Source organism: Streptopelia decaocto (genome assembly GCF_964273445.1).
Source record: "Streptopelia decaocto genome assembly, chromosome: 8".
Lineage (NCBI taxonomy): Eukaryota > Metazoa > Chordata > Aves > Columbiformes > Columbidae > Streptopelia > Streptopelia decaocto.
In genome coordinates this window covers 2,069,294-2,097,174 of record NC_138662.1, presented here as the reverse complement: position 1 = coordinate 2,097,174, position 27,881 = coordinate 2,069,294, and the positions used below count along the sequence as shown (strand labels likewise).

General features: G+C 42.5%; 1 protein-coding gene across 10 annotated transcripts; it reads left to right on the top strand.

Annotated features, from left to right (window-relative positions):
- The first annotated feature begins 1,266 nt into the window (after positions 1-1,266).
- Positions 1,267-27,044, top strand: PTPDC1 (protein tyrosine phosphatase domain containing 1). Of its 10 annotated transcripts, none has more exons than XM_082059882.1 (11): positions 1,267-1,319; positions 3,843-3,899; positions 13,761-13,853; positions 17,219-17,390; positions 18,181-18,261; positions 18,482-18,600; positions 19,201-19,338; positions 20,009-21,216; positions 21,784-21,969; positions 25,584-25,694; positions 26,490-27,044. In XM_082059882.1, the coding sequence occupies exons 3-11, from the start codon at positions 13,769-13,771 to the stop codon at positions 26,604-26,606; spliced, it is 2,217 nt and encodes a 738-aa protein (XP_081916008.1). In that variant the 5' UTR covers positions 1,267-1,319; positions 3,843-3,899; positions 13,761-13,768; the 3' UTR covers positions 26,607-27,044. The 10 variants fall into 10 exon arrangements, with proteins under 10 accessions (XP_081916008.1, XP_081916007.1, XP_081916013.1 ...); XM_082059887.1 differs by lacking the exon at positions 3,843-3,899 and adding an exon at positions 16,562-16,673 and having other exon boundaries at positions 1,277-1,319; XM_082059884.1 differs by lacking the exon at positions 1,267-1,319 and adding an exon at positions 1,894-1,990.
- Positions 27,045-27,881: the final 837 nt, after the last annotated feature.

Here is a 27,881-nt window from a genome sequence, read left to right as displayed (position 1 = left end):
CACAACGGAACCAACGGAGCAGTTGTAGGGCACGATTTACCCAAAAGGTACCAAGATTTGAAAATTTTCAGTGACACCCCAAACCTGAACCACTAAGAAGGATTCACAATGCTGTGTCAGTGAATTTAATCACTGCTGTTCGCTGTATTTCTGAGCACACAGCAGCTCCGAGAGGCCGGAGCCCCGGCTCCCGGCCCTGGCAGAGGCGGCTGAGGGGACATCAGCCCCTCGCGCATCTCTGATTGGGAAGAAAATGAACATAGGGTCACCTTTGATTCTGCGTGGTCCCGCTGCAGCGCCCAGGACGCGGCACACTGTGATAAGAGGGGTACCAGCCATTTCTCCTACAATCATAGAATGTCCTGAGTTGGAAGGGACCCAGTATATACAGAGAACAGTATATACAATACTGAAGGTCAGTAAACAGGAAAAACACCACCTTTTATTTCACAGCTCGGCCCAATTAGCAGATGATTTGGTGGCAGAAAGATTTATATTATTTAAGCCTAATCGGTGAACAGCTTAACAGCAAAAGGATTAACATGAGAGTTTTGTGGCACACGTGGGGTTGTAGGCCTTATGTTGTTATACTACTCACAGAAGGAGAGACAAAAAAAATAGGGATATAAGAAGGGAATCATAGAATGATAGAATGTCCTGAGTTGGAAGGACCCACCAGGATCATGGAGTCCAACTCCTGTCCTGCACAGGTCACCCCACAGGTCACCCCGTGTGTCTGAGGACGTTGTCCAGTCTCTTGTGAACACTGTCAGGTTGGGCCGTGACACCTCCCTGGGGAGCCTGTTCAGTGTCCAGCACCTCTGGGTGAAGAACCTTTTCCTCATGTCCAGCTGCCCCTCCCTGGCACATGTTCCTGCCGTTCCCTGGGCTCTGTCACTGTCACAGAGCAGAGCTCACCCTGCCCCTCCTGCTCCTGCTGAGGAACCTGCAGCCCATGAGCTCTGCCCTCAGTCTGCTCTGCTCCAGCTGAACAGACCCAGGGACTGCAGCCGCTCCTCACACGGCTTCACTCCAAACCTTCACCAACTTCATGGCCTCCTCTGGACACTCTGCAGCAGCTTTATCTCCTTTTCTCCTGTGTCCCAGCCCTGCACACAGCGAATGCTCCAGGTGAGACGGAGGGACGCGCACTCACGGGAGCGCAGCACAGACCGCGGCCCGGCCTGGCGGGGAAGCCCCGGCCGCACCGCCCCTCGGCCCCTCGGCCCGCTCCCCCCGCAGCCGCGCATGCGCTGTCCGCCGGCACCGCCTCTCCCCACGCCGGCGGCGGAGCGGCGGCCGGACGCGGCGGGAGCCAGGTGGGTCCGGCGCCCTCCCCGCGCCCCCGCGGCCCCGCCGGCAGGGACACCGTCCCGCTCAGCCCCTTCTCTCCCGGCCCGGCGGGCTCGCCCCGCTCCCGCCGTCCCCCGGGGCCCGCCCCCGTCGCCATGGCAGCGCGGCACGCCCGACGGCGGAGGCCGCGGCCATTTCCTCCCGCCCCGCTGCCCGCCCGGCGGCTCGGGCGCTGCCCTGGCCCCCCCGGCTGAGGTGAGCGGCTGCGCTGCGCTCGGCACGGGGCAGGAAGACAAAACAGTTGCCTTTAGCCAGTGAGCAAGTTCTCCCGCGGGGCCACCCCGAGCAGAGGCCCCTGTTAGGAGCCGGACACCCACACACACCCCGCGGGGGGACCGACCGCAGCTGTGGATCCCCGGGCAGGGGGCGGGTAATCGGGCTTTGCTCAGTAATCCTGCGGGATTTAACCCGCAGCAAGGCCTGGGTCTGCCAGGGAACGAGGGCGGGGAGCCCGGGCCCCGATACCCGCCGTGGAAACAGGCCCCCCTGCAGCAGGGTTCCGTTCTTAGCAGTCACACCCGGCCTTCATCAGCGCTTCATCACCCTCAGGTGCTCAGGCAGCCCCCTTGGGAGTCCAGAAGACAGGCGTGCACACGCAATATTCTTCAATCCAAACGCAGGACAGTAATTTTTCAGTGTAGGTGTAACTGCACTCGTCACTACATTAAGAAAAAGAAGGGCTTAGCTGATATATTAGTAATCTGGATTTAAGTGCTTTTGCATAGCTCCCTTGCTTTGCTTTTCTCAGAGCCATGTTTTCAGTTGGTCTATGCCTCTATTAGTAAAACTGTAGAGTAATTAATCCCGAAATAATACGTACAAAATAAATTTCAGCATCTACAATTATGTATTGCTTGAAAGCATTTCTCTGTATCTTTTTTTTTAATCAATAGTTTATGTGTAATACAAGAAAGACTAAATAGGCTAGGGAAATGGTCTTCAGGGCCACGTACTGTGAGAATATCATCACGGAGATATAATTAGCGGTGTAATCCTCTCTCATTGTGTGAGTGATTGGGTGGCAGCATGAGCTGATCTGGATAGTGTTTCTTCCATGTGTTTGAGTAAATGCTTTACTTAATTGTAAAACCTATGATACCATTATGAGTATTTTTTAATAATAGTGGTAAAATCACAAATGAGAGGAGTCATGAGTAGAAGTGCTGAAATCTGACCTGGATGAAGCTGGCCGCGGGGAAGGAATGTGCTACAAATAATATACAAAAAATATGGACCGCAAGTGCTCAGATAAAGTATGAGATTGATTGTATCTTTTAGTACTAGCTGGCAAATATATTCCCAGTTTCTGGCTATATATTCCCACTTCTCTGGATATTTTCCTGCTGTGCTGCAGAAGCTGCCCAGAGCGGCTCTTGCTCAGCCAGTTCACATGTATGGGGTAATTAATACCTGTAACCCCTTAAAACAAGTATATTTCAAAACAAACTCAGTCCTTTCCTGTTGCAGCCACGTATAGTTAAGGACCACGTGCCTAGTTTGAAACAGGTCGCTGAATTTCCATCTGTCCGAGGAAGGATGATTTTGGGTAGCTAGTTTATGTTGTAAATTAGAAAAACATGTAAAAATACACTTATTTCCTCATTTTTCTCTCCACTCTGGAGTATTTCCTGGAGTTAATCCTATCACAGGAACGTGATGGAGTTACAGCCATCTGCAGCTCTTGCTCTCTGGCCACCTATATTAAATTCCTTTGACCCCTTTGGCTCTTCACTCAAACAATTCCCTGTGTTACAGAGCTTGACCATTTTGTTCCTTAGCAAAAAACAAATGATAAAATGCCTAAAAAGACCGACTACTTTAGGTCTACCTAATTTTCTTAACATTCCCTCTTTACCTAGTCTGCCACTTTAGAACAGTTAAGTTTAATTGTGCATAAAGTCAACTACTGTTCCGCACACCCACGGCGGGTCCCACGTTTCTTAGAAATTCTGTGTACATTAAGTGGTGCTTTTGCAACAGTCACCACAAACTGGCTTAATATATGGTAGCTCTGCGGGAGTTGTAAAATTTATGAAAGAAGGATTTCTTCCTAATTTCTCTGTTTTTCAACAACGTGACGTTTGCCAGCTATTTCAAAGACTGAGCTACCAAGAATAGTAGATGGTTACTGGACAAGGGCTTTGCAGCCACACGGATGCTGCCATAATCATATATTTAGAAAACGAGCTCGCTCACAAATCAGAGCAAGATTGCTATGGCTCTGTGCCACCTCTCCTTCCTTTTTTATATGTGTATCTAGTTTAACTCGTGATTTTTCTTTCATTTTAGAGAGGTTCTAGACTATTTTCCTTGGCTCGTCGTCACCTTTTGCATTGCAAGTCCATTGAATGGCCAGTCATTAATACTTGATACAATTATTCAGTTTGAGAACTGTCTTTTGAATTGAAATATTTTTATTACTATGCCGCCTCTGTCTAACATTTCACTACCTTTCCATTTTGTCCATTATTGGCAATTTTAACTAGCAGTGCAACAAACAGAGAAAGAGGAGCTCTCAGACAGATGATGGAGGACAGGGATCACAGGTGAGCTGCTGCTCTGGGTTCTCATAAAGCATTTAAACATGTATTATTTATTTAAACATGTATATTTATCTTAAAACTATAACACTGCTTGTGTAGTCAAGGTCTACCAAAGATAGGCTTTGACCCTGCTTTCCTGATTGATGCGCAGTGGGATGCATTGTGCTTAAGGAACAGAAATATATAGAGAGATATACACAAATCTGAAAGCAAAACTTAGAAAAAAGTATTTAATAACATTTCATACAGTTTTAAAATTGCACAGAACTTAAGCATCCTCTGCAGTGTTTCTACACAAGCTGAAAATAAGGCAACATCCTTTGATTTTCATTATCCAAACTAGAAGAGCAAAAAGCGAAAGGTGAAGCTGGAAATGTCCAAAGCGAGCTAGGAATCTAAATATATGGTTTGTACTAACCTAAAATGAACCTTAAAGTAAATTAGCTTTTAGTCAACTTTAAGTTTTAGGATAATTTGATGTTTTGATTTTGTCTGTGTATCAATGTGAACAATACAGTCTAAGCAACAGTCAAAGATTTTAATTGCATCCAGGTCATTATGAGACAATATGGCCAGTTTTCTTTCTGCCTAAACTAGTAGCTGAGGTCACAGGACAGGTGGATTTGCTAAGTCTGTGTAAAGTCGCTGTGAGGCATCCCGTGCAGCGCAGGAGAAATAAGCTGCCAGGAGCCGAGTGATCCTGTTCTACTTACCTAAAAAGCTTGTTAGTGTCTTTAAATGGCATAGTTCAACAGAATTTTCCAAAGGATTTGGGATTCTTCATTTTGTGTTAGGAGGAAAATGCCAAGCCTAGAGAGATAAAGATTATTAGTTTAGTCACTAGCATCCCACCTACTCTTTGTATTCTTTCCTTGGAAATGGCAAATTATTTCAACCTAATGGTTCACTCCCCCAAAAAACCATCCTCCATTCACACAAAGCCTTCTCTTGACAAAATATGATGACACAGCCTGTTCCAACAAACATGTTTGGCACCGATTCCTGGAACTAGCTGAACTTTGCAGATCACTAGAATAAAACAGTTCTTCAGCTGAATAAACTGCTGTTAATACCAGTGGGTACAAACATAGGAACAGATATGAGGAGCAACCCAGCAAACCTCTAACAGCTACGAATTGATAGAGCAAAGCAACACGCTGTTGCACCGAGAATCCAAACCACCCACGAATTACCCCCCTTCCAGAATCAAATAGGCAAATAGTGTTATTATATTATCCATATGACAATAAAGACTGAAGTATGTCAGTGGCAGCTGCTCAAATACGAGCATTTAGAACTTTCCCCTGAATAAGTATGCTAACATTAAGAATTTAATTAATATTTCTTAATTATCCAAAGCTGCTCTTTGTTCTTTAGTCAACTAAAAAAAAATGCTGACTTCCTCCAGTTCCTCCTACAAAACATTTTACCAGATGCTCCATTTGTTGAACCATTTTTTGTGTGCTGACACTTGAAAAAATGTGTCCATTTATTTATCATTCTTACACTCTAGTTTCTAGAGCCACTTCTATAATGACTATGTGACAAACCCAAGAATGTCCAACGTAGTATTTTAGTATTTTAGGCTCCACAATCTGCTCAGGTTTTTAAGTACTAAGGTACCTTAGTGTGTTTTCCAAAATTGAGTACAAATCTTTTGAAGCCCCATTTTTATTTAAGGATGTTTTGCACAAACATCCCTAAATGATGTGTCCTCTATACTAAAATGACTGGGTGCAGTTTAATTCATGCATGTGAGGTTTTTTATCTTCGCAAGATTAGTAAGAAACTAGACGTGTAATTTTAAGGACTACCTTGGTAATTTGTCTCTGTGCTCAGTAAATTAGTTTTCTATAGTAGTCGTATTCTTCCTTCTGATTTTTATGAGCTGTATACAGCAAAAACCAGTGAAATATGACTGCAGAAATATTTCTGAAAATTAACAAAACCATGTAGTTGTATTGTATGCTCCATCTCTATTAGCAAAAATTAAGATGATGGGTTTGGAATTAATAAGGTTGTTGGCATCAGCCTTGGGTTGCTGTCCTTGCTTGGTTAAGTAATACACACATCCTGTCCACAGAAGCTTACACAAATATTTTGTTTCTAAATAATTGTGAGGCATTTTTAATGATGAGTAGTGAGCAGCACTTAATTAATACTATGATTTTTCATAAGACATGCAATGGAAATAGATGAAAACTTCTTTTTTTTGATATTTAGTGGTTGACATTGATATTGCATCCTATTTCATTTAGCTTGTTTAATTACTTAATTTTAGCTAGTATTTAGTCAAATCAACAAAATCTTTGCATCCTTTACATTCAGATGAACTTTTGTTACATTTTTGAGATACTTTTAATGCAGTTAATGTATACTCAACGTAAATAGTGACATTCTGGTCTTTATTAGGTGGGAAATAATAAATTTTGTTCAGGTTGTAACCACAGATAACAGTGAAACGTTCATTGAGGATCTTTTCATGACATTTCAACATGAATGGATCAGTTTAGCTGTTATTAATGTAACTTCACAATCTTCTTAGCCGTGTGCTTAGTTCTTGGATGCATGCAGACGCATACATATAATGAAATATATTTATAATGAAATACATTTAATGAAATATAACAAGGGCAAGTGTAGAGTCTTGTATCTGGGTAGGAACAACCCCAGGTTCCAGTGTAAGTTGGGGAATGACCTATTAGAGAACAGTGTAGGGGAAAGGGACCTGGAGGTCCTGGGGACAGCACGATGACGATGAGCCAGCACTGGGCCCTTGTGGCCAGGAAGGCCAATGGTACCTGGGGTGGGTTAGAAGGGGGTGGTCAGTAGGTCAGAGAGGTTCTCCTGCCCCTCTGCTCTGCCCTGGGGAGACCACACCTGGAATCTTGTGTCCAGTTGTGGCCCCTCAGTTCCAGCAGGACAGGGAACTGCTGGAGAGGGTCCAGCGCAGCCACCAAGATGCTGCAGGGAGTGGAGCATCTCCCGTGTGAGGAAAGGCTGAGGGAGCTGGGGCTCTGGAGCTGGACAAGAGGACACTGAGGGGGGACTCATTCCTGGGGATCAATATGGAAAGGGGGAGTGTCAGGAGGATGGAGCCAGGCTCTTCTGGTGACAACCAGTGACAGGACAAGGGGCAATGGGTGCAAACTGGAACACAGGAGGTTTCACTGACAGATGAGAAGAAACTTGTTCCCAGTGAGGGTGGCAGAGCCTGGCCCAGGCTGCCCAGGGGGGTTGTGGAGTCTCCTTCTGTGCAGACATTCCAACCCGCCTGGACACCTTCCTGTGTAACCTCATCTGGGTGTTCCTGCTCCATGGGGGGATTGCACTGGATGAGCTTTCCAGGGCCCTTCCAACCCCTGACGTTCTGGGATTCTGTGATATAGATATTTACTTGTTGTTGATAAAAGGAAAATGAGGTGAGCAGAAAAGAAAAAGAGATGGAAGATTCAGTTATTAAAACTTGGGGTTGGTGTGGCCTGTTTGCCTCAATCCCTTTAAAATCGGGGCAGATACAGAAGCAGTTTACAGGATGATAATCTGCGTGGTCCGTAGGGCACTCCTCGTACAGCCTTAGGATAAGAAAAGATAGTTGCTGGCTCCTCCCAGATTACCATTCCGAATCCAATTAACTTCAGGAAATACCGTGGCAGCATCATTCAGCCTCGCTACTGTAAAATGTGAATTGCCGACAACGTATTTCTTGTGGTTGGTACTGCAACAATGAAGGGGTCAGCCATCACACATTCTTTTTGCAGGGTAACAGGTAAGGTGTTCAGTTGAAATTATTTGAAACTCTATGAAAACTCATGTGCATTTATTATGCTCTGACTATTTGAGATTTAAAAATAATTCCTCTAATTTGCGGGGTTAATTTTTAAAACTTTTCCGCTTCTGAATGCTGTTAAAATGCATTAGTGACGATGTTCATTCTTCTGTATGTAGTCAGCCTTACAAGTCTGATAGTCTCTTAGTAAACATGATATTCATGATCAAGAGTATCTGAGTCACCAGCCTTGTTTGTAGAACAGTTAATATATTCATTTTACACCATCTCCTTTACAATTATCAATAGTAATTACTGGCTTCCAGCCTGTTCTAGATAGTTTAAAATAACTTTTGATAACTATTGCATTAACACTATCACAGAAGGCTGATGTGACTTAAATAACATGAATCCAGTCAATTTATAGACCTGTCCATCAGTTTAGCTTGCAGTTTCTTGCTCTTTCTGTAAAAAAAATATGAGTAGCAAATAGTGAATCACCAGAACGACACCTACATAATCATCTAATGAATTATATTCTTTTGTCTCTTTTGTACGTGAAAGTAGTTACAGTCCTTTGTAAATATAACACTTAATGATTAAATGACATTCAGCTTTTAGTAAAACGGATGGTGAGGACTTTTTTCCCAAAGGGGAAAGAATTCATATAGAAATAAGAAATCAGTTCTGCTTGTGGTCCCAGTGTAGTTTTACAATAGCTGTACTATTGTTCTGGTGTGTAAAGTCTTCTCTTTGTCCTGTATCAATGTGTTTTGTTTTTTTGGTGTTTGCTCATAGGTAGTGAACATTTCCCATTTGAAATAAGCCTAGGGAATTGATGTGTGTGCCTGCCGAAACGTGCGCTCAACGCTAAAACCGCCTTCAAGCCTTTGGTTAATTGTAGCTCAAGTATTTGTGAAATATCTACTATCAGTGAACTTGTTCTACTAATCTGTACCTTAGAACAATAAACTTTGCATTTTGTTTCATTCATAGTAAGTTTAACAAAAATCAGCTACAAGTTTTACAAAATTTTAGCAGTAAGTGCTTAGTTATTTCTGACCCTGTTAAATTTAGATAGTCTGTTGTAATTTAAAACATGGTTTCATTTACCAGTGCTTCCTGGAGAAGTGACTAATTGTGTCTCAGCAAATTTAGAAGATTTTTCTATTAAAAAGTCTCATGATCTGCCAATATTAAAACATCAGATTTAAAGCCTCAATTTAGGGACCAAGTAGTAGCTCTTAGCCACTTCATTAAATAGAAACAGTCCTCCTTACACTATCATCTTTTGGCTTGGTCTTAGTTATCTAAGTTGTCTTTAGTTATAATAAATCTAAAACATCTTAATTAGCGCAGTTTGCCGAACTTTGCATTTTGGCAATGATACTTTGTCCTGTAAGATCTTCTGTTTAGCCCAGTGCCCTGTTGACTTCTTGGGATGGCTCACAAACGCAAAGCTGCTCAGGAAGATAAGTACCTGTAGAATCAGGCCACGGAGGGAATTTTAGCGGTGTTACCTGAGTGCTTCGGTACTGAGCTAACACAGCCCTTACCTGTGTCTGTGCTCCAACGGCTTCCTTTAAAAATTTGGCTGCTGGGTATCGACTTACATGTTTGCAACAGGGAACAAACAACTCGCTTTAGAAGACAAGAAAATAGTGAAAACAACCTTCCTCATTTTATGCGACAGGCATAAGCATCAGCACCTGCCTGTTGTATGAATATATTTGAAGTTTAAAATAGCTTTTCTATGCACTGATATTTTACGATTGAAAGCTTATCGAAGATTTTTTCATGTTAATATGTTAATATGCGAACAAAATCTTTCGAAATGCATTGTCTGCTGTTGTATTCTCAGTTAGCAAATCCACATGAATTGGAGAGGTGGGACCTTGCTGCTCATAGATTGTTGCACAGAAATGCAGTGGGAGCTTTACAAAGGGATTAGTGTTCATGCCAGCAGCTCAACTGCCCCAGCTGGAATCATTCCAGTCTGGAAAACAAGCTCTTCTCTCTGTTTTGAAAACATGTCCTGCAGCAAAAAGATAGTAATTGCATCTATTAAATAACCATCTTAATTGCTAAGGTAGAGTGAGACCACCATCTTCTTGTCTCATCACTTTTTGGCTCTATAATTGTTTTCTGGCTGCTAAAACATTAGACATTGCTCCTTTCTCGCATTTCATTCTGGAGCAAAAATTCAGCCCAGTGACTGGAAGCCACTGATTTCCAGATCCTGAAGGACTAGAAAGGAATCTTCCTTGTCATGAGGCAGAGTGACACTAATTTTGTAACCCCACGGCTCGTTTGCTGCGTCCACGCTGCAGCCCATGCCTGTGAACCACTAAGACAGGGGCCAGGATGCTCTTAGTCAGCCTGCCCAGCAGTTATTAATAGTTACAGAACCTCTTTCCTCATGGGTCCCTGGTCTCCCAGTTGTCCCACATGCTGAGTGGCACTTTGCTGCTCACCCTGTCACAAAGAGAAGTGCTTTTATTCTGGAGGAAATGGAGGTGGACAAGAGGCTGCTTGACTCCTGAAAGTGGAAGCAGATCTCACCTGCCAGCGCAGCGTGCCCATGCCGTTCCTCTGCAAGAAAACCACCTCTCTGCATGTGTGAATCCCAGAATGTCAGGGGTTGGAAGCGCTTTGCAGAGGTTGCCTGTGTGTGTCAGACAGCCCTTGAAAAATTCTTGGATCACAGAATCCCAGAGTGTCAGGGGTTGAAGGGCCCTGGAAAGCTCATCCAGTGCAATCCCCCCATGGAGCAGGAACACCCAGATGAGGTTACACAGGAAGGTGTCCAGGCGGGTTGGAATGTCTGCACAGAAGGAGACTCCACAACCCCCCTGGGCAGCCTGGGCCAGGCTCTGCCACCCTCACCGGGAACAAGTTTCTTCTCATCTTTCAGTGGAACCTCCTGTGTTCCAGTTTGCACCCATTGCCCCTTGTCCTGTCACTGGTTGTCACCCAGAAGAGCCTGGCTCCATCCTCCTGACACTCCCCCTTTCCATCTTGATCCCCAGGAATGAGTCCCCCCTCAGTCTCCTCTTGTCCAGCTCCAGAGCCCCAGCTCCCTCAGCCTTTCCTCACACGGGAGATGCTCCACTCCCTGCAGCATCTTGGTGGCTGCGCTGGACTCTCTCCAGCAGTTCCCTGGCTGCTCTCATGTTACCAAATACAAGAAGTGAATGAATGGTGCAAGCAACAGGCAACAAAAAATGCTATATCCTTTCTGTTAGGAATCGGTATGCTCAAAAGTGGATCCCCCCCCACCCCCGCCTCAAAAATACATGCAGACATCAAAACAAGTACAACATCCATACCTGGAGGGGACCTCCTGAAGTATCGCCCTTAGTGCTTGACATGGTGCATCATGATTTCGAGAGAGCCTTGTTTCCTTGGGCGATGTGCTGCTGCCATTTCCTCCTGCCCGCCAGCATCGGGGGCATTATTTTCACTGCATTGTGGTTCCATTAGCTGCGTTGTTTGCCCACGCTTAGCGACGTTGCTTCCTGTGATAGAACAGGAGATGGAGCATCACCTGAGACACTGTTTCACTTCTGCAGTTGGGCAACGGGGATTAGAAGACCAGCGTCTTTGCTGTCATGGCAATAGAAATGCAGCCCCAGATACGGGAGCGGATCTGGTTAAGCAGGGTCACGGTTCCCACAGGGCACCTGATTCCAACAGCTGCTGAGGAACGTGACCCGAGATAACTCGCCAGGCTTGGTTTTTCCCTCAAGTGTTCATGTAATGAACAAAATGCTGAAGAGGACCTTTTAAAAACTAAGAATATATGGTACAAAGAAGAATCAGGAGAGAGTTGTTTCTCTTACCCAAGCACTATATATGCTTTAAACACTTTTTATCTATGCAGGAATGGAGTGCCCCTCTCTAGTAACATCAACACTGAAATAGTGCTGCCTGAACCCAAATTACATCATTTTACAGCTGTTTGAGGCAGTGTAATACTGTAAAGTTATTTATTTCCACCATCTCACCTCTTTTTTTGGAAATAAATATAAGGGAATTGCTCACATTGGAATTTAAAACACCTGTCAGAAGTGAATGCAGCAAACTGAAAGCTACACAGACAAAATGTTGAAGTCAGTTGGAAATGCCTGGTTACGCAGAACAGGAAATATGGATTTGGTGTGTCTTCCGAAATCAAATTAAGAGAGGTCTAATTTGTTACACAGCAAATAAACACATTGTCCACCTCTGCCATTCAAAACAATGTTGCCAGTATTTTAGTGTTTTGTGATACTGTAGGTATATTATTTTCTGCATTAACATCTATCTCTTCCCTTTGTAGTTAAGAATCCCTGTCAGCTTGAATTCTGGTTAAAAAAAAATATATATATATATATATATATATAATTTCATTTTTTCTAACACTTGACTACAAGGAAATAGGAAAGCTCAGTAGCCCTAGTGGTGATGGTTCTGCTGCCCCTATTATGAGATGTTTTTTTCAAGTGTTTGTATGTTATGTGGGCAAATTATTCAGATGTTTTTGGGATAACTTTCTGAGAAATAGAAACCAACATTTTTTGTTAATTCAACTCTATTAACTCTAAAAAGAATTCCTGGGGATGAAATAAAGTTATTTCCCTTACTGATTTCAAAGTCCAATGGAAAAAAAAATAGACATTTTGGAGCTTGCAATGTTATACAAGTATTCCTGTCTATTTATTAAGGAATTGACTTTTAAATCTGCAGAGTCAGATGGTCAAGTAGTTGAGTAGAAAACGCTCCAAATACCCTTTAATCATTATTAAGATGCATTTTAATTAATATTCTTGTTACTATAATTACATTATTCCCACTACATTGTTCCCACCTTAAAGCACCTTGAAAAGGCCAGAGCTGCACTAGGCAGCTCTGATGCAGAATAAACTCCACTAGCGTTGTCGGAAGAATAATCTCAATTTAAGCGAGTATGTGGTAGATAATGTAATATCTGAATGGATGAAATTCTATTTGAGCCTATTTAAATACCTATTTTAAAAACAATTATGCATAATTATAAAGGTGGACGATGAACAGCAAGCAGTGAACACCACACTTCAACCCAGCACAGGACGGTTATACCACCTCATGCTTACCATGCCTATTTTTGTGTGGGTTTTTTTTTAGCACATCTGTCTTTTCAAACACTATTTATGCTGCTGAATCCTGATACTGGCTTTGCAGAATTTGGGACCTAAGGTTTGTCTGTTTAGAAAAGTTTCAGCAGTTACACGTGCAGCAGAGACATATTTAGTTTGGTGGAAAAAAAAGCTCTTTTCTTATACTTGCAACTATTTTCCTGTATAGATAAGAAAAACAGAGTGATATGCCAGGTAAGAATTTCCACTCAAGATCCTTGTAAATGGTTTATTTAAATATCACAGGGACTGATGAATAGGTTCACATTCACAGCTTTCCTTTAGCTTTTTAGGTCTTCAGAACAGGACTTACCTTGTATCGGAAATTGTAGTAAAGCATGAGAAGAACCTTTTTTCTGCATAGACAGACTCTTGTGTTCAGTTTTCTTGCTAGAGGACAATCTTCGTATACACGACTTCAAACTTACCAACAGGCTAAAAGCAAAGAATGGAGGGAAGAGAGCAGAGAAAGTGTGTAACTTGTGGACAGTCTGTTTGGCAAGTATCAACTGAAATTATAAATGGCATGATCTGGAAATTGTGCTGTCATGATATTATTAGCTTTGCTGCAACTGCCTCTTTCAAGATTTGGGTTCGAGATGTTGTACGTTTATACTTTTAAGGACTGGATCAAGACAGCAGTACATGAAATGCTTTTAGTTGAGTGATTCCTGCCCATATAAAACACATAGTTATGAAGTACATTATCAGCCGAACTCTAGAGCCAGAAACACACAATCGACTAAGCTTTTAAATTGCTAGAACAAGCAGTGAAGCTGCTGAATTTTAAGATGACTGCACAGCAAAAAGAAAGTACAGTCCATGTCCAACTGCCCAAATCTCAAGCCTTTGACAACTCTATAGCCAGGTATTCAGCTTTATTTTGCATTTTTGAGCTTCTGTTGTAGCTTTTCAATGAACATATTACTGTTCCAACAGGTACTGCAATGGCTGCAGGAGTTTTGCTGCAGAATGAACTGCCGTATTCTTCGTTGCTGGAGAGCAGTCTGTATCTTGCAAATATGAGTTCAGGTAATAATTTTTCTCTGATACACCATTCATAAAAAGTGCTTAGAGAAAATCTGGGAAAAAATGTTTTCCATAGGAAATTAAAAACCCCAGAAATATTATCCCCAGTTATAAAATGTCTATAACAAAACCAAGCTGCACAATGCATTAATATGTTGAGATTTTCTGTAATTTTCATTTTGTCAGTGCTTTTAGCTGAAGAAACTATGCGATTTTGGTGTTCAGAAGCTGCCTAGCTCTCTGAACACACACGCTTTCAACAAACTCCCCTTTCTAATACAGTATTTAAACCCTTATAGGATGTAATTCTTTCTTACTATTTTGGCTGAGTACTTGCAAATCTTGCTAGATTCAATAGGAAAATAATGGTGTGCAGCATTTTATTTTGCTCATTTCTGGCTCCACTATAATTTGTTATATAATGAAGAGGAGCTTATGGGAAAATAAAGGGGAAAATAATTAAATATAAGAAAGCAATGTAATTCATTAGAAAACATTTTTCATATTTGCTGGGTGTAGGTAGCACTTGAAATAGCCTTCTTCATCTCCTTCCTTTCTCTTCCACCCAACCCCTAAAATACACATTTAAATATTTCCTCACCTCTTGATATCAGCTTTATTGTTGAATTGGAACAGTCAGAGTCTTGAGACAACAGCTGAGAGAATCACAGAATCCCAGAATGTCAGGGGTTGAAGGGCCCTGGAAAGCTCACCCAGGTCAATCCCCCCATGGAGCAGGAACACCCAGATGAGGTTACACAGGAAGGTGTCCAGGCGGGTTGGAATGTCTGCACAGAAGGAGACTCCACAACCTCCCTGGGCAGCCTGGGCCAGGCTCTGCCACCCTCACCGGGAACAAGTTTCTTCTCCTCTTTCAGTGGAACCTCCTGTGTTCCAGTTTGCACCCATTGCCCCTTGTCCTGCCACTGGTTGTCACCCAGAAGAGCCTGGCTCCATCCTCCTGACACTCCCCCTTTCCATATTGATCCCCAGGAATGAGTCCCCCCTCAGTGTCCTCTTGTCCAGCTCCAGAGCCCCAGCTCCCTCAGCCTTTCCTCACACGGGAGATGCTCCACTCCCTTCAGCATCTTGGTGGCTGCGCTGGACTCTCTCCAGCAGTTCCCTGTCCTGCTGGAACTGAGGGGCCACAACTGGGCACAATATTCCAGGTGTGGTCTCTCCAGGGCAGAGCAGAGGGGCAGGAGAACCTCTCTGACCTACTGACCACCCCCTTCTAACCCACCCCAGGTACCATTGGCTTCCTGGCCACAAGGGCCCAGTGCTGGCTCATGGTCATCCTGCTGTCCTCAGGACCCTCAGGTCCCTTTCCCCTACACAGCTCTCTAATAGACTTAATCAGCTTTAACATTTTCTCATATGACATCACTGCTGATGTTTCAGGCCTGGTACCCACAGCAAACCTTCCCATGGCTCCTTAGGACCTGGGCTGCAGGATTCAAAATTCAGTCACTCAGTTCCTATTCAGTAGCTAGAAGAAACAGTAGATTTCTGCCTGATGAATTCTTATCAGAAGAGTGCTTTTTCTTGTGCAAGTTTCTCTGTAAGAGTTGCTGTATTCGTAGTACAAAAAGAAACATCAGACACAGACCGACGATGGTATCCATAGGAAAATGCAATGGGATTAATTTGCTTATTGAACAAACCCATGGTGAGGCTTTTTAATATCCCAAGTTTCTCTCTTTTTAACATGCAGTCTAATGCACAGACAGTGGGATGACAAAGTTTTGTGAGCATTGCTATAGTCTGTTCTCCACACAGTTGCATGATATTTTTATGCTTTTGAGAGCATTGCAAGCTTTCTGGCCAGCTCATTCTCCTTAGCGCGCTGGGAGCAAAGTGGGAGGCAATTTGCCACCTAATATCTACCTTCAAAAGCCTAAAGCACTCAACTGATACATCTTCTCCTCCCCATAATCTGCTTTATCTCAGTCTGTAGGGCTAACAGCTTTGCTTAATAAAAAAGCTGCGCCCTGAAAAAAAACCAGGCCTTTTGTTTTGAATAACAAATTGTGTTTTGTTGGAAGATATGAATGGTCCAGAGCGAACAGTCTGCAATTCATCATGTACTGAACCCTTGCAGCAGGAACACACTAATCCCAATCATTATAGAGCTAATGATGCATTTTGGAGCAACTAAGTGGAGGAGGAGAGGTGGTTGTGGAATGTTAAACCGAGAGGTGGGGGAGTATAATGTTCTGACTTAGAGATTTCTCAGGAAGCAGAGCCTCCAGCTACATTTTGATTGTTCTTTTGACTCTCGTATTTTGCGTCTGCGCGAGTTCTGAATGCACCTTATTGACGGCCGCCTAAATACTCACATTGTTTACGGAAACCGCTCGGGCCGTTCCCTCTCCATTTTCGAAATTATCTACTTGAAACGCAACTATTCGCATCCAGCAGCGGGCACAGTTTGTCCCACACAGGGGAGACGGCTGGTGGCAGCGCCTTCCCCGCGCGTTTCTATGGCGACAGCATCGCTGAGGGCTGCGCGGGAGGATGCGCTCGCCGCAACTCCGCGCTGAGCAACTTGGCCGTGCCAGCAGCGCGTCCGCGGCGCCCGTCCCGGCCGCTCGCGGGGCTGCTCAGCCATGCAGGGCTCTCCCCGCCGGCGCTCGGCGGTGAGCATTTTTAGCAACTTTTTCCAGGGTCGGAGACATTCTTCCTCCGATCCGCTTCTCCGCATCCTGCAGAGGCGCCGGAGCTCGGCTGTGGAGGTGCTCTCGTCGTCGACTCACCGCGTTATGGTGGCGGTATCATCGCTGAGCCCCGAGGAGCTGGATGCAACTTTTCCTGATAAAAAAAGTAAAGTACTTTTCCTTAAAGCTGTTGGCAGTTCTGGATATTTTATTGATGTTTAATCAATATACTTTTGTTCTGTTGACTATATTTTGTATATATGCATAAAATACTGGGTTTATTTTTTTTTCCTGTATTTTATATTTTGCTCACTGATTCCTTATTTGGGGATAAATACACGCTTTTCACTCTAACAGCTCAGTTATAAAGGACAGATAAAATAGAAGCACACATTCACACATACACCAAGTAAATGGCTAATATATGCTTGATTTCAGGTGGAAGAGGATCGTGACTTTGTTGTTGTTGTTATCACACACCTCTCGCTTCATCAGAAATCCCCAAGTTACAGTGAGAAAAAACAACCTCTGCAGCAATGCATTTTTTCTCCCTTAGAATCCTTTCTTCAAGTCTGTATTGAAAAACGAGCCTTCCGTATATATTCCATATATTTGTGCTGTTTGCAGCTTCATGGATTTAAGGTCAAACCGATACTTTTAAGGTGGAGATGAATTTCTTACTGAATCTGTGTTTTCTTGCCTGTTTTCTAGGAAGTTCGAGGCGTCCGACGGCAAAATACACGAAGGTGGGGGAGCGGCTGCGCCACGTCATCCCCGGCCACATGCAGTGCTCCATGGCCTGCGGCGGGCGGGCCTGCAAGTACGAGAACCCGGCACGCTGGAGCGACCAGGAGCAAGCCATCAAAGGGCTCTACTCCTCCTGGTGAGCAGCAGCATTTGCTCTCACTAAATGTAGCTGCATCGGTTGTATTTATCTCAAGAGAGAAGTCAAAGTAAAATAACCAGCTTTTCTTTTTGATTCGCCTGCCGCTGAGTCAAGTATAAAATATAATCGTTTGATTCAGAGTTACAGCTTAGCAGCAAACCATAATAGCCATTGTACACAGCCCACTAAATTTTAGGAGAGAATTCTGTTTGCTTGTTATTTGGTTTTTAAGTCTGGTTCACATCCAAAAGGATAAATATCTCTCCCTCGTGAACTACAAAAAACTTTTTGTGGGTTCTAGACAGTTCTTGCTAAGGTTAAAATAGGTGTCAATTAAAATGTGTTCATAATAGAATTTAAAAGTAAAATAACTTAGTGAAGGTGAAATAGTGTAAGGTATGCAATCAAAAGCATATTCATATACAGTAATATTCACATGAAATGCATCTTTACTGATTTTCTTGTAGTGGCAAATGCTATTCAGAAGCATTACCGGGCCAAACAGGGATCTGAGTCCAGATTTCTATTTGAATGAATGCTTTTAATATGTTCATTGGCCTGGCCTTTGAACCCTTCCAGTAATGGTCTTTTGATATGACATATCTGCATCAGCTTAACCGGATTTATTAGTAGCGATATATGATAGTACAATTTGTTGAAAAATCATTTCTAGTGAATCAGCCAGATATTTCTGTCTTTCTTGAAAATAACATGGTCTTATTTTGCTAGGTTCATATCCATGAAATTATTAACCACAGCATTATTATCTGCTTTTCTGATTTCTCAGGATAACAGATAACATACTGGCTATGGCTCGACCCTCAACAGAATTAATTGAAAAATACAACATTATTGAACAGTTTGAAAGGTAACCAATTTAATCATTATATGTTGTAGGTGTTACTAAGGTAATTCTTGATCCATTTTCTTTTTCAGCATTGATTTGGATTGTTGATAAAGATCCTTTCGTTTTAATAATGTACAGGTAAAGATTTATTCTCCACTAAGAATAAATGCGGTTCAGAAAATATGGGATAATTAGATCTTGGCTGAATATAATACTTTGACTCATCTATTCCTTCCCTAAGATGTGACATAAAAACCATAATTAACCTTCAGCGTCCTGGGGAGCACGCGAGCTGTGGGAATCCACTGGAACAAGAAAGCGGCTTCACGTACCTTCCTGAAGCTTTCATGGAGGCTGGAAGTAAGTTCACTCCTGCTGTTCCTCCTTAATTATTGATTTTGGCACTTAAAGACATTTTCACTTGAATTCTCGTGTGTTAAAAGCAGTTATATAAGAAATATATAAAACGCGAAGGATGTTTCAAATTCTGGTACAATTCATGTTTTCTTTTCTAGACTGTAAAAGGTTATTTCATTTGAGGGCACATGTATTGACAGCATTTTTATATTATGGTGAGATGAGAAAAAGCACCTCTCTGTAAGAAGCAGCTTTTGACTGAAGAAGTGCTTTTATTTCTAAAAGGAAAAAGAAATTACCCTCTACCTATATATAGCTCAGTAATTTTTGTATGAATCACTCAGTTTCGTTACACCTTTTACATTCTAGCTGAACTTTAGTTTGACAAATCTTTGCTACCTTCATGTATTTATCAAAGTTCAGTAGCAAGCGTACTCTGAAATGGGAAAAATAGTCCCTTGCAAACAATATGTAGTCAGATTCCAAGATCCATTAAGCAATTTTAGTACTATCATTTATTATTAGTCATCTCTCTTCTGCATATAGGACTGAAAATTTCACATTCAGTGTGGCAGAAAATAACTCTCTCCCCTTTTATTTCAGTTTATTTTTATAACTTTGGATGGAAGGACTACGGGGTGGCGTCTCTCACTACCATACTTGATATGGTGAAAGTCATGGCTTTCGCGCTGCAGGAAGGGAGGGTCGCCGTCCATTGCCATGCAGGACTTGGTCGGACAGGTACGTGCACGACTGCGAGATCAGCAGAATGGTTTTTCTACAAATGCAAAACAATCTCTGGTTATAAACTATCGATCGTTTGTTTAGGTTCTATACCGTTGCAAGATGTACATCTATAAAAGGGTTAAAAATGCTAAATGAATTTGTGAAAATGATTTGAATGGCAGGAGGGGATCGGTTTTAGTGTATGAAAAACAGTAACCTGTAAGGTTAGAGAGTTTTTGAATCTGTATAATAATTCCCTGTTATATTCAAGTGGAACAGCTGGGAAAAACAAACCCGGTACACTTTCATTTTCCAGTATTTATCGCTTATTTACAAACCTGCCAGTCATTGTCAGATCAGGTGGATTTGGTGGAGTGGCTACAGTTTCATTTACTTCTGTCCCCGTGTGCCTGTGTCCTTGCTGGAGAAGCCACCATCGCTCCTGTGGTCACAAATGGTGGAACTCCTCGAGATGCTGCGGTCAGGAACCAGCTCTCCATGGAGTGTAGAGAGAACAGGTTGGACCATTTTGTGGTCCAACAAATGCAACTGTACCTACCTAACAGCATCATGTGATACCCCTATAAGGCCTGGATCTTTCCCTATATTTTTATCCCATAGCTCCACCGCCTATTTGTTTTAGGCAGATAGTTCTTCGACTAATGCTTGTTTTAATATTTTCCAGGTGTTCTAATAGCTTGCTACTTAGTTTTTGCAACACGAATGAGTGCTGATCAAGCAATTCTTTTTGTCAGAGCAAAAAGGCCTAATTCTATTCAGACTAGAGGGCAGTTGTTGTGCATCAGGGAGTTCACCCAGTTTTTGGTTCCTCTGAGGAACGTATTTGCGTGCTGCGAGCCCAAGGCGCACACGGTGACGCTGTCCCAGTACCTGACCCGTCAGAGACACCTGCTCCACGGCTACGAGAGCAGGCATCTCAAACACGTGCCAAAACTCGTTCACCTCGTTTGCAAATTGTTGCTGGACCTGGCTGAAAACAGACAAGTGATCGAGGCGGAATTGTTGGATGTCCCAGATCTCTCAGCTGAAATAGAAAAGACCGTTTCTCAGTTGGTGTCCACGCAGCTCGATAGAGAACTGGCGAGGCAGGACAGTGACACCTCGGAGTCCTCCCACACCCACTCCTCCACTTTTGAGACGCAGGATTCTCTTTTCTCCCTGGGACATGAATGCGATCCTCTCTGGAAAAAAAGGAATGCTGAATGTCTTCAGCCTCTTACCCATCTGAGAAGGCGTCTAAGCTACAGTGAGTCAGATTTAAGGAGAACTGAGTTTCTCTTAGAACAAGGAGAAACCGCATGGACAGTACCTGCTCAGATATTGCTGTGCAACAAACTTAAGCAGAATAGTGGTGAGGAATGTTCTGCCACTAGCGAACAAAAGCCGCAGCTGGATTTAAACAAAGAAGCGTTAGTGCGTAATACGTGTATGTTCTGGAGTCAAGGTAAATTTAGTTTGGATGGACAAAAAGATGGATCCTCACTTTATAACAGAAGGAACTCCGTCAAAGAAGTACAACGCAGTAGAACCTTTTCTTCAGGTCTAGCGTCTCTCCACAATACCAGGGAACCTGGAACGCCAAGGCATAATTTTACCAATGAGACTGGTCATAGAAAAGACCGCAAGGCTAACATGTATAGCAGAAGAGTCTATGTCTCTGAGGACTCTGATTCTTCTTCTTCTTCTAAAGTGAACTTTTCCATTGGATATGAAAGCCAAGGTAGCAAAGATGTGTCAGAGGCAATTCCACACATTGTTCTGCAATCAGAACTAAGTTTGGAAGCCCGAAGAGTTTTGGCAGCAAAAGCACTTGCAGACATAAATGAATTTCTGGAAGAGGATGAAGTGAAGCAGAAGGTAGAAATGTGGCAGGTAATTTTGAACTCTATTCAATGTTATGGGCTTTGCATATTTCACCTAGATTAATTCCTAAAATGGCAAAAACGCCGCCATGCGCTTTAAATGGCACATTGGGACATGGGTTTATACTCTATTTCAGGATATTATTTTATTTGTCAGTTATGGGCCAGTTCTTTCAAATGCAAGCAAAATGCACCTACAAATTTTGGTCTCTAGCAGGAAGTTAGAACTTTTTTTTCTGGTTGTGTTCATTCATTTTACTAGAAACTTAACTGCCTATCCTCAAAACCAAATCCTCCCAGCAATGTTTGCTTTGAAGTTGGAATCTAAAGCTGCTTGATGTATTCTAGTAGATAATTGGGAGGTTCTGAGCTTCACTGTTATCCTTCTGTTTAAAATAATTGCTTGTATTACTGCTGATTAGTATTAACACTTTGGAAAAAAACTAGAAATAATCTCTTGTAACTCTGAAGTCTTCTTCTGTTGGAACATAAGCAGCCAAGTACTGCTGTCATCAAAGGGAATGTTAGCAAAAGTAAATAGATGATGCATTTTCAGTTTTGTTTTGTTTTTTTTAAGAAAGAACTGAACTCTCGAGATGGAGCTTGGGATAAAATCTGTACCGAGAGAGATCCTTTTATCCTCTGTAACTTGATGTGGTCCTGGATAGAGCAGCTGAAAGAACCTATTATATCCACAGATGATGTTGACATGCTGGCAAAAAACTGCACGGAATCACAGGATGCACTTTACTTACTGAGAAAGGTAGATACTATATATGTCAGTTTATTCTTTAACTGCCAAGTATATTTTGTTAATTTGTGTCAAACTATTTATTTATGGCCTTTAGGCAAGAGAATCACACTTTTAGAAGGCAACTTTCATCTCTTTAAAGATCAAAATGAAGATTGTTTTGATATTGAAGTGTGAGTTGTAATCAATATTATAATGATGAATATTATCAGAAAAATACCAGATACCGTCTTTGCACAGTATTCAGTAGAAGCTCAAATTCAGCATATTTCCCTGCAAATTCTGCAGTTTGAGATCCAGAGGCAAAGATGAGAAGCATTTTCACTGTGAGTTGATGTATGACTTTCGTTACTGTCACATCTGGCAGCTGTGCTTAAGGCTTGTCAGATTTGCTGTGCAAACATCACTTGCTGTGCAAATCCATCAGCTTTGGAAGAGCTGGGGCAAGGAATAGGAAGAATTCGAGGATTCAGAAGCCAGGCCAGATTCCTTTACATAAGTCAGGCCTTCTGTATTCTGAAATCCCTCTGCAAAGCGTTCAACATCTTTGTCTCTAAATTGGAGAGACATGGATTTGATGGATGGGCCACTGAGTGGGTAAATAATTGGCTGGATGGTCGCACTCAAAGAGTTGAGGTCAATGGCTTGATGTCCCAGTGGAGACCAGTGATGAGTGGTGTTCTCAGGGGTTGATATTGGGATGGGCACTGTTTAACATCATTATTGGTGACATTGAGGTACTAGAAAGAGTGCAGAGGAGGTGATGAAGCTGCTGAGGGGCCTGGAGCACAAGTGTGATAGGAGCAGTTGCGGGACCTGGGGGGTTCAGCTGGAGAACAGGAGCTGAGGGGAGACCTTCTGATCTCTGAACTGCCTGAAAGGAGCTTGGAGCACAGAGGGTGTTGGTCTCTTCTCCCAAGCAGCAAGTGATAGGACAAGAGGAAATGGCCTCAAGTTGCGCCAGGGGAGGTTGAGGTTGGATCTGGGGAACAATTTCTTCCCCAAAGAGCTGTTGGGCATTGGAACAGGCTGCCCAGGGCAGTGCTGGAGTCACCATCCCTGGAGGGGTTTAGAAGGCATTTAGATGAGGTTCTTAGGGACATGGGTTAGTGCTAGAGTTGGGTTATGGTTGGACCCGATGATCCTGAGGGTCTCTTCCAACCGATATGATTCTATGATTCTATGACAAGGACAGTGGGATCCAGTGAACCCTCAGCAAGTTTGCTGATGACACCAAGCTGAGTGGTGTGGTCAACATGCTGGAGGGAAGGGACCCATCCAGAGGGACCTTGCCAGGCTGGAGAGGAGGGCCCGTGTGAACCTCATGAGGTTCAACAAGGCCAAGTACAAGGTCCTGCACCTGGGTTGGGGCAATTCCAAGCACAAATACAGGCTTGGCAGAGAATGGATTGAGAGCAGCCCTGAGGAGAAGGACTTGGGGGTGTTGATTGACAAGAAGCTTAATGTGACCTGGCCGTGTGCACCTGCAGCCCAGAAAGCCGACGGTGTGCAGCTGCATCCAGCTCTGGAGCCCCCACCATAAGAAGAGCATGGACCTGTTGGACAGGGTCCAGAGGAGGCCATGAAGATGATCTGAGGCCTAGAGCACCTCTGCTATGGAGACAGGCCGAGGGAGTTGGAGTTGTTCAGCCTGGAGAAGGGAGGGCTCCAGGGAGAGCTTGGAGCAGCCTCCAGTGCCTAAAGGGGACCCACAAGAAAACTGGAGAGGGACATGGGCACGGAGTGACAGAACAAGGGATAAATGCTTTAAATGGAAAGAGGGGAAATTTAGATAAGATGTAAGGAAGAAATTCTTCACTGTGAGGGCGGTGAGGCCCTGGAACAGGTTGCCCAGAGCAGCTGTGGATGTCCCATCCCTGGAAGGGTTCAAGACCAGGTGTAGTGGAAGGTGTCCCTGCCCATGGCAGTGGGTCGGAACTAGATGGGCTTTAAGGTTCCTTCCAACCCAAACTGTTCTGTGATTCTATGGTTCTTTAATTCTGGGAAAAAACAGGTACTTCTGATCCAAACTATTTAATTGTGCTTTCCCCAAACGACTAGATGTGAGGTAAATGAAAAAAGAAAATTCTCTATTCTTGATCTCTTAATTACACAAATTCATTTCCTAATTTTTCAGAGATTCTTCGTTTCTGAAATATTTATGAATAGGGTCCCTTTTAACAACCTTTGGATATCCAAGAATACAGCTTCTAATCAGGTGGTCAGAACTTTCTGTGCAGTCCCCATCTTCATGACAGGACACTCAGAATGCCCAAGTTCATCTAAAAACATCATGTTTCTTCCTGAAGCATCTTCAACTCTGTCAGAGTTGTAACTCTCTGTTTGTATTAAATAAAAAAATAATTGCTTGACACCTGTTGTAAACAAATAGGAAAGGAATAATAATTATAGGGAGTTTTATTTAAAATGTTAATTTTATCGCTGGAACACAAGAGGTTCCACTTAAATTTGAGAAGAAACTTCTCCTCAGTGAGGGTGGCAGAGCACTGGAACAGGCCCAGGGGGGTTGTGGAGTCTCCTTCTGTGCAGACATTCCAACCCGCCTGGACACCTTCCTGTGTAACCTCATCTGGGTGTTCCTGCTCCAGCAGGGGGATGGGACTGGATGAGCTTTTGAGGTCCCTTCCAATCCCAAACATACTGTGATACTGTGATACTGTGATATCAGAGTCACAGAACAGTTGAGTTGGCTTCTGGTTGTCTTCTAGTCCAACCACCCTGCTCCAAACAGGTTTCTTGTGTGACAGATGCTCCAGTCCCTTAATCACCTTTGTGGCACTTTGCTGGACTAGTTCTAGTGTGTCAATGTCCTTGTACCAAGGAGCCCGGAGCTGGCGCCAGCACTCCAGATGTGTCACCTCCATCGACCTGCTGGCAACTGCCTCACACAGCCCAAGATGCTCTTAAGCTGCCTTCACCGCAAGAGCCCGTGCAGCTCACGTTCAGCTGGAACACCTGCATTCCTTCCTGCTAATCTGCTCTCCAGCCAGTCAGTCCCCTGGGTGTGCTGGTGCATATTTAGCTGCTCTTCGCAGAAATCCCTCAAGTTTTAATTTAATTTTCACCATTAAGTGACCTGCCAATGCGGAGATCTGTCTGCCCTGGAAAAGGGATGGGAACGAGCAGCCACAAAGGTACTTTTGCCCCTTTCGTGCATCCTCGCTAGCACTGCCCAGGTGTCTTTCTGCAAGCTTCCTGTAATGGTGAAGGAGACTTGGTAGGACAGAGAGAGATGCAGATCATCCTATGTTAGTTAAGGACCGAAAAGATCAAATCTCGCTTTTTCTATGCCAGTTCTTATGAATGCTGCTGTTGCTGTAGGGGACCTTGAAAAATAAGTTTCAGATGTGTGCCTGACCTCCTAGAAATTTCCGGAACAGCTTGTGGTACACAACAAGAGAAGAGTTTCTCCCACCACGACTGAAATAATTATATAGAGGCTCTTTAGGCTTGTGAAAATTCCCTTCCCAACTCCTACACCCGAAGGTTTCAATACAGGAGGGGGCACAGTCTTATATTGAAACAGCAATTAAGAAAAAATCAAAGTTAAATGTTTTTCTTGCAAATATTTCTTCTAATGAGCTGCTGTTCCTCTTGCCCACCAGGAGCAGTGTCAGACCATCCTTTGTATTTTACACTGTGTGGTGAACTTGCAAATGCTACCAGCTGATGTGGAGGAGGCCTTACTTGCTCGTGCTATTAGAGCTTTCACTAAGGCGAGTAACTGTTTGTCCGTGGCATCGTATTTATTTGTTTTAAATCATGAAGGGTGAATCAACAGAGCAGGCCTCTGTGACAGAAGTTACGGTAATTGCTTCACACGTAGAGTGCTCGTGCTTATCAACTTCAGAGTTTACATGTTATAATACTCAGATAGGAAATATTCTCAATAGAATTAAATTCTGTCACTACAGCCTTGGTCTTTTAGTCTCGTTTATCTCTTTCTGGATCACTGCCAAGCCATGGACTTCTTCAAATTAGGGAGAAGATAATTTTTAGTTGTTGAGAATCATTAATCACTGGGAGTAGTTTACCGAAGGCTTTGGCAGATTCTGTACTAGTTGGAGTTTTTCCGACAGATTAAATAGTTTTCTGAAATGACGTTGCAATTCAGTTGTGTTTTGGGCTCTTAATATAGGATATGGATAAATAACTTCTGCTTTTGGAACAATTTAATAACAGTGACAGGTTACACTTACTATTGCTCAGCTCAGAGCTGTTTGCTTCTCAGGTTCAGCAGGTGAAATTATTTGCACAGAATGTTTGTCATATTACTTCTGAATCTCCTGTAAATCTACAGCTGGGTTATCTATTAAAACAATCATGACATTTCTCCTATTTTTTGATGTTTGGTCAGTGTAAAATTGAAATAGTTAGCGTTAAGTGCTCCATCACGAAACACATTCTTTGATACATCTTAAAACTGATTTTTAAAAAAATGTCGGTCTACTTTGCATTTCACCGTATGATGTCCATGTAACAACTAATTTTAAATTTCTCCCTTTTATTAGACAAGCTTTGATTCTGATAATGGACCGTATGTTTACAATACCCTGAAAAAAGTATTTAAACAAACACTGGAAGAAAAAAGGAAAAGGCGTGACAAAGGAACAGAGAGTCCCGCTTGATTTCTGCACAGCTGTGCTGAAGAATTAGACGGGCCTACCAAATTACTTTGCATTTTCCAGCTACTGTATTTTGTGCTGTCTGGCGTGACTTACCTAACGTTAAGTAACAGTAGTTATTAACAAAGCATTTTACTTTTTTAGATGGAGTTGTAGTGAGAGTTGGTTTATCTACACAGTTCTAAAGAACAGCTCCTGTGTGACCGTACTGTAGGATTTGGTTTCAGGTACTACGCTTTTATTTGGTGAACTCTTCTCTTGTTTTCAAATGTATTTATTAATTTGGCAAAATTATTTCCAAGTTACACGATTGCCATAAGTTCAGTGCCATGGTACACAAAGGTTTAAGGGACTGTGTTAATATTTGTGTATTAAGTGTGTTTACATTAATGTTAATTGATTTTACTTTGTAGAAAATAAATATTGACTGAACTTATTAAACTCCTTTTCCTTTTAGAAATTTTAGAATAAGACTAAGAGTAATAATGAATGACGGATCTTGAGGTCTACTGTTGTCAACAGATAATTTTTTCCTTTAGATCTCTTAAATAGTTGTCACCAACATGTTTCTAAAAGATGTTGCAGTAGAGAAATACATTAAGCGTATTGAGTATTAACTTATCAATGCCTTACTTTATATTTTTTTGTTTAAGGAAGCTTTAAAGTGTTTTTAACCGAAAATTGATCGTGGCTTTTAAAGTGCTTTGAATAAGAGTAAAGTTTTATCTTATTAACTAAACTTCTCTTACTTTAAGAGAGAAAATAATCATTAAAACTTAATGAGGTTATAATTCTGTCTGTACTTATGTTCAGTGAAAACTTGCATAAATAGCTGTAAAATAATAATACTGAAAAAATAATCTGCAATATACATCATAGAGGTATTTTTATCTAATAAGACAAATAATTGTGCTGTTGTCATATCTGCACCTTTTGATTACAGCCCTTGGACTCAGACCGGAATGCCAGTTAGCAGGATTAACTTCAGTTTGAGATATTTAATCAGTTAAGAATCTGTCTGTTTTCCAAGTACTTCTATTCATTTCTGTAAATGACTCATATTTAGCTCCAAATACCTAGCACCAGTTCCTGGTGTTATTCACTCGGAGTGTAGAAACCAGCTCAGGATGGTTTAAATCGTTATAATTAACAAGGACTTTCACATATCATTAATTTCAGAAAGATAATTCTAGATGGATCTAATGTCAGACATCAGCATTTGAAAAATTGCCTTCCTGCACTCCCAGTAATGGATATTGTAGAATTGGGTTGTTTTTT

Excerpts from the sequence above, each read along its gene's own strand:
- PTPDC1 (XM_082059879.1), top strand. The coding sequence starts at position 16,460 with ATGCAGGGCTCTCCCCGCCGGCGCTCGGCGGTGAGCATTTTTAGCAAC. Across the intron at positions 16,674-17,218 it reads AACTTTTCCTGATAAAAAAA|GAAGTTCGAGGCGTCCGACG; the intron begins GTAAAGTACTTT and ends CCTGTTTTCTAG. Across the intron at positions 21,970-25,583 it reads CACTTTACTTACTGAGAAAG|GAGCAGTGTCAGACCATCCT; the intron begins GTAGATACTATA and ends CTTGCCCACCAG.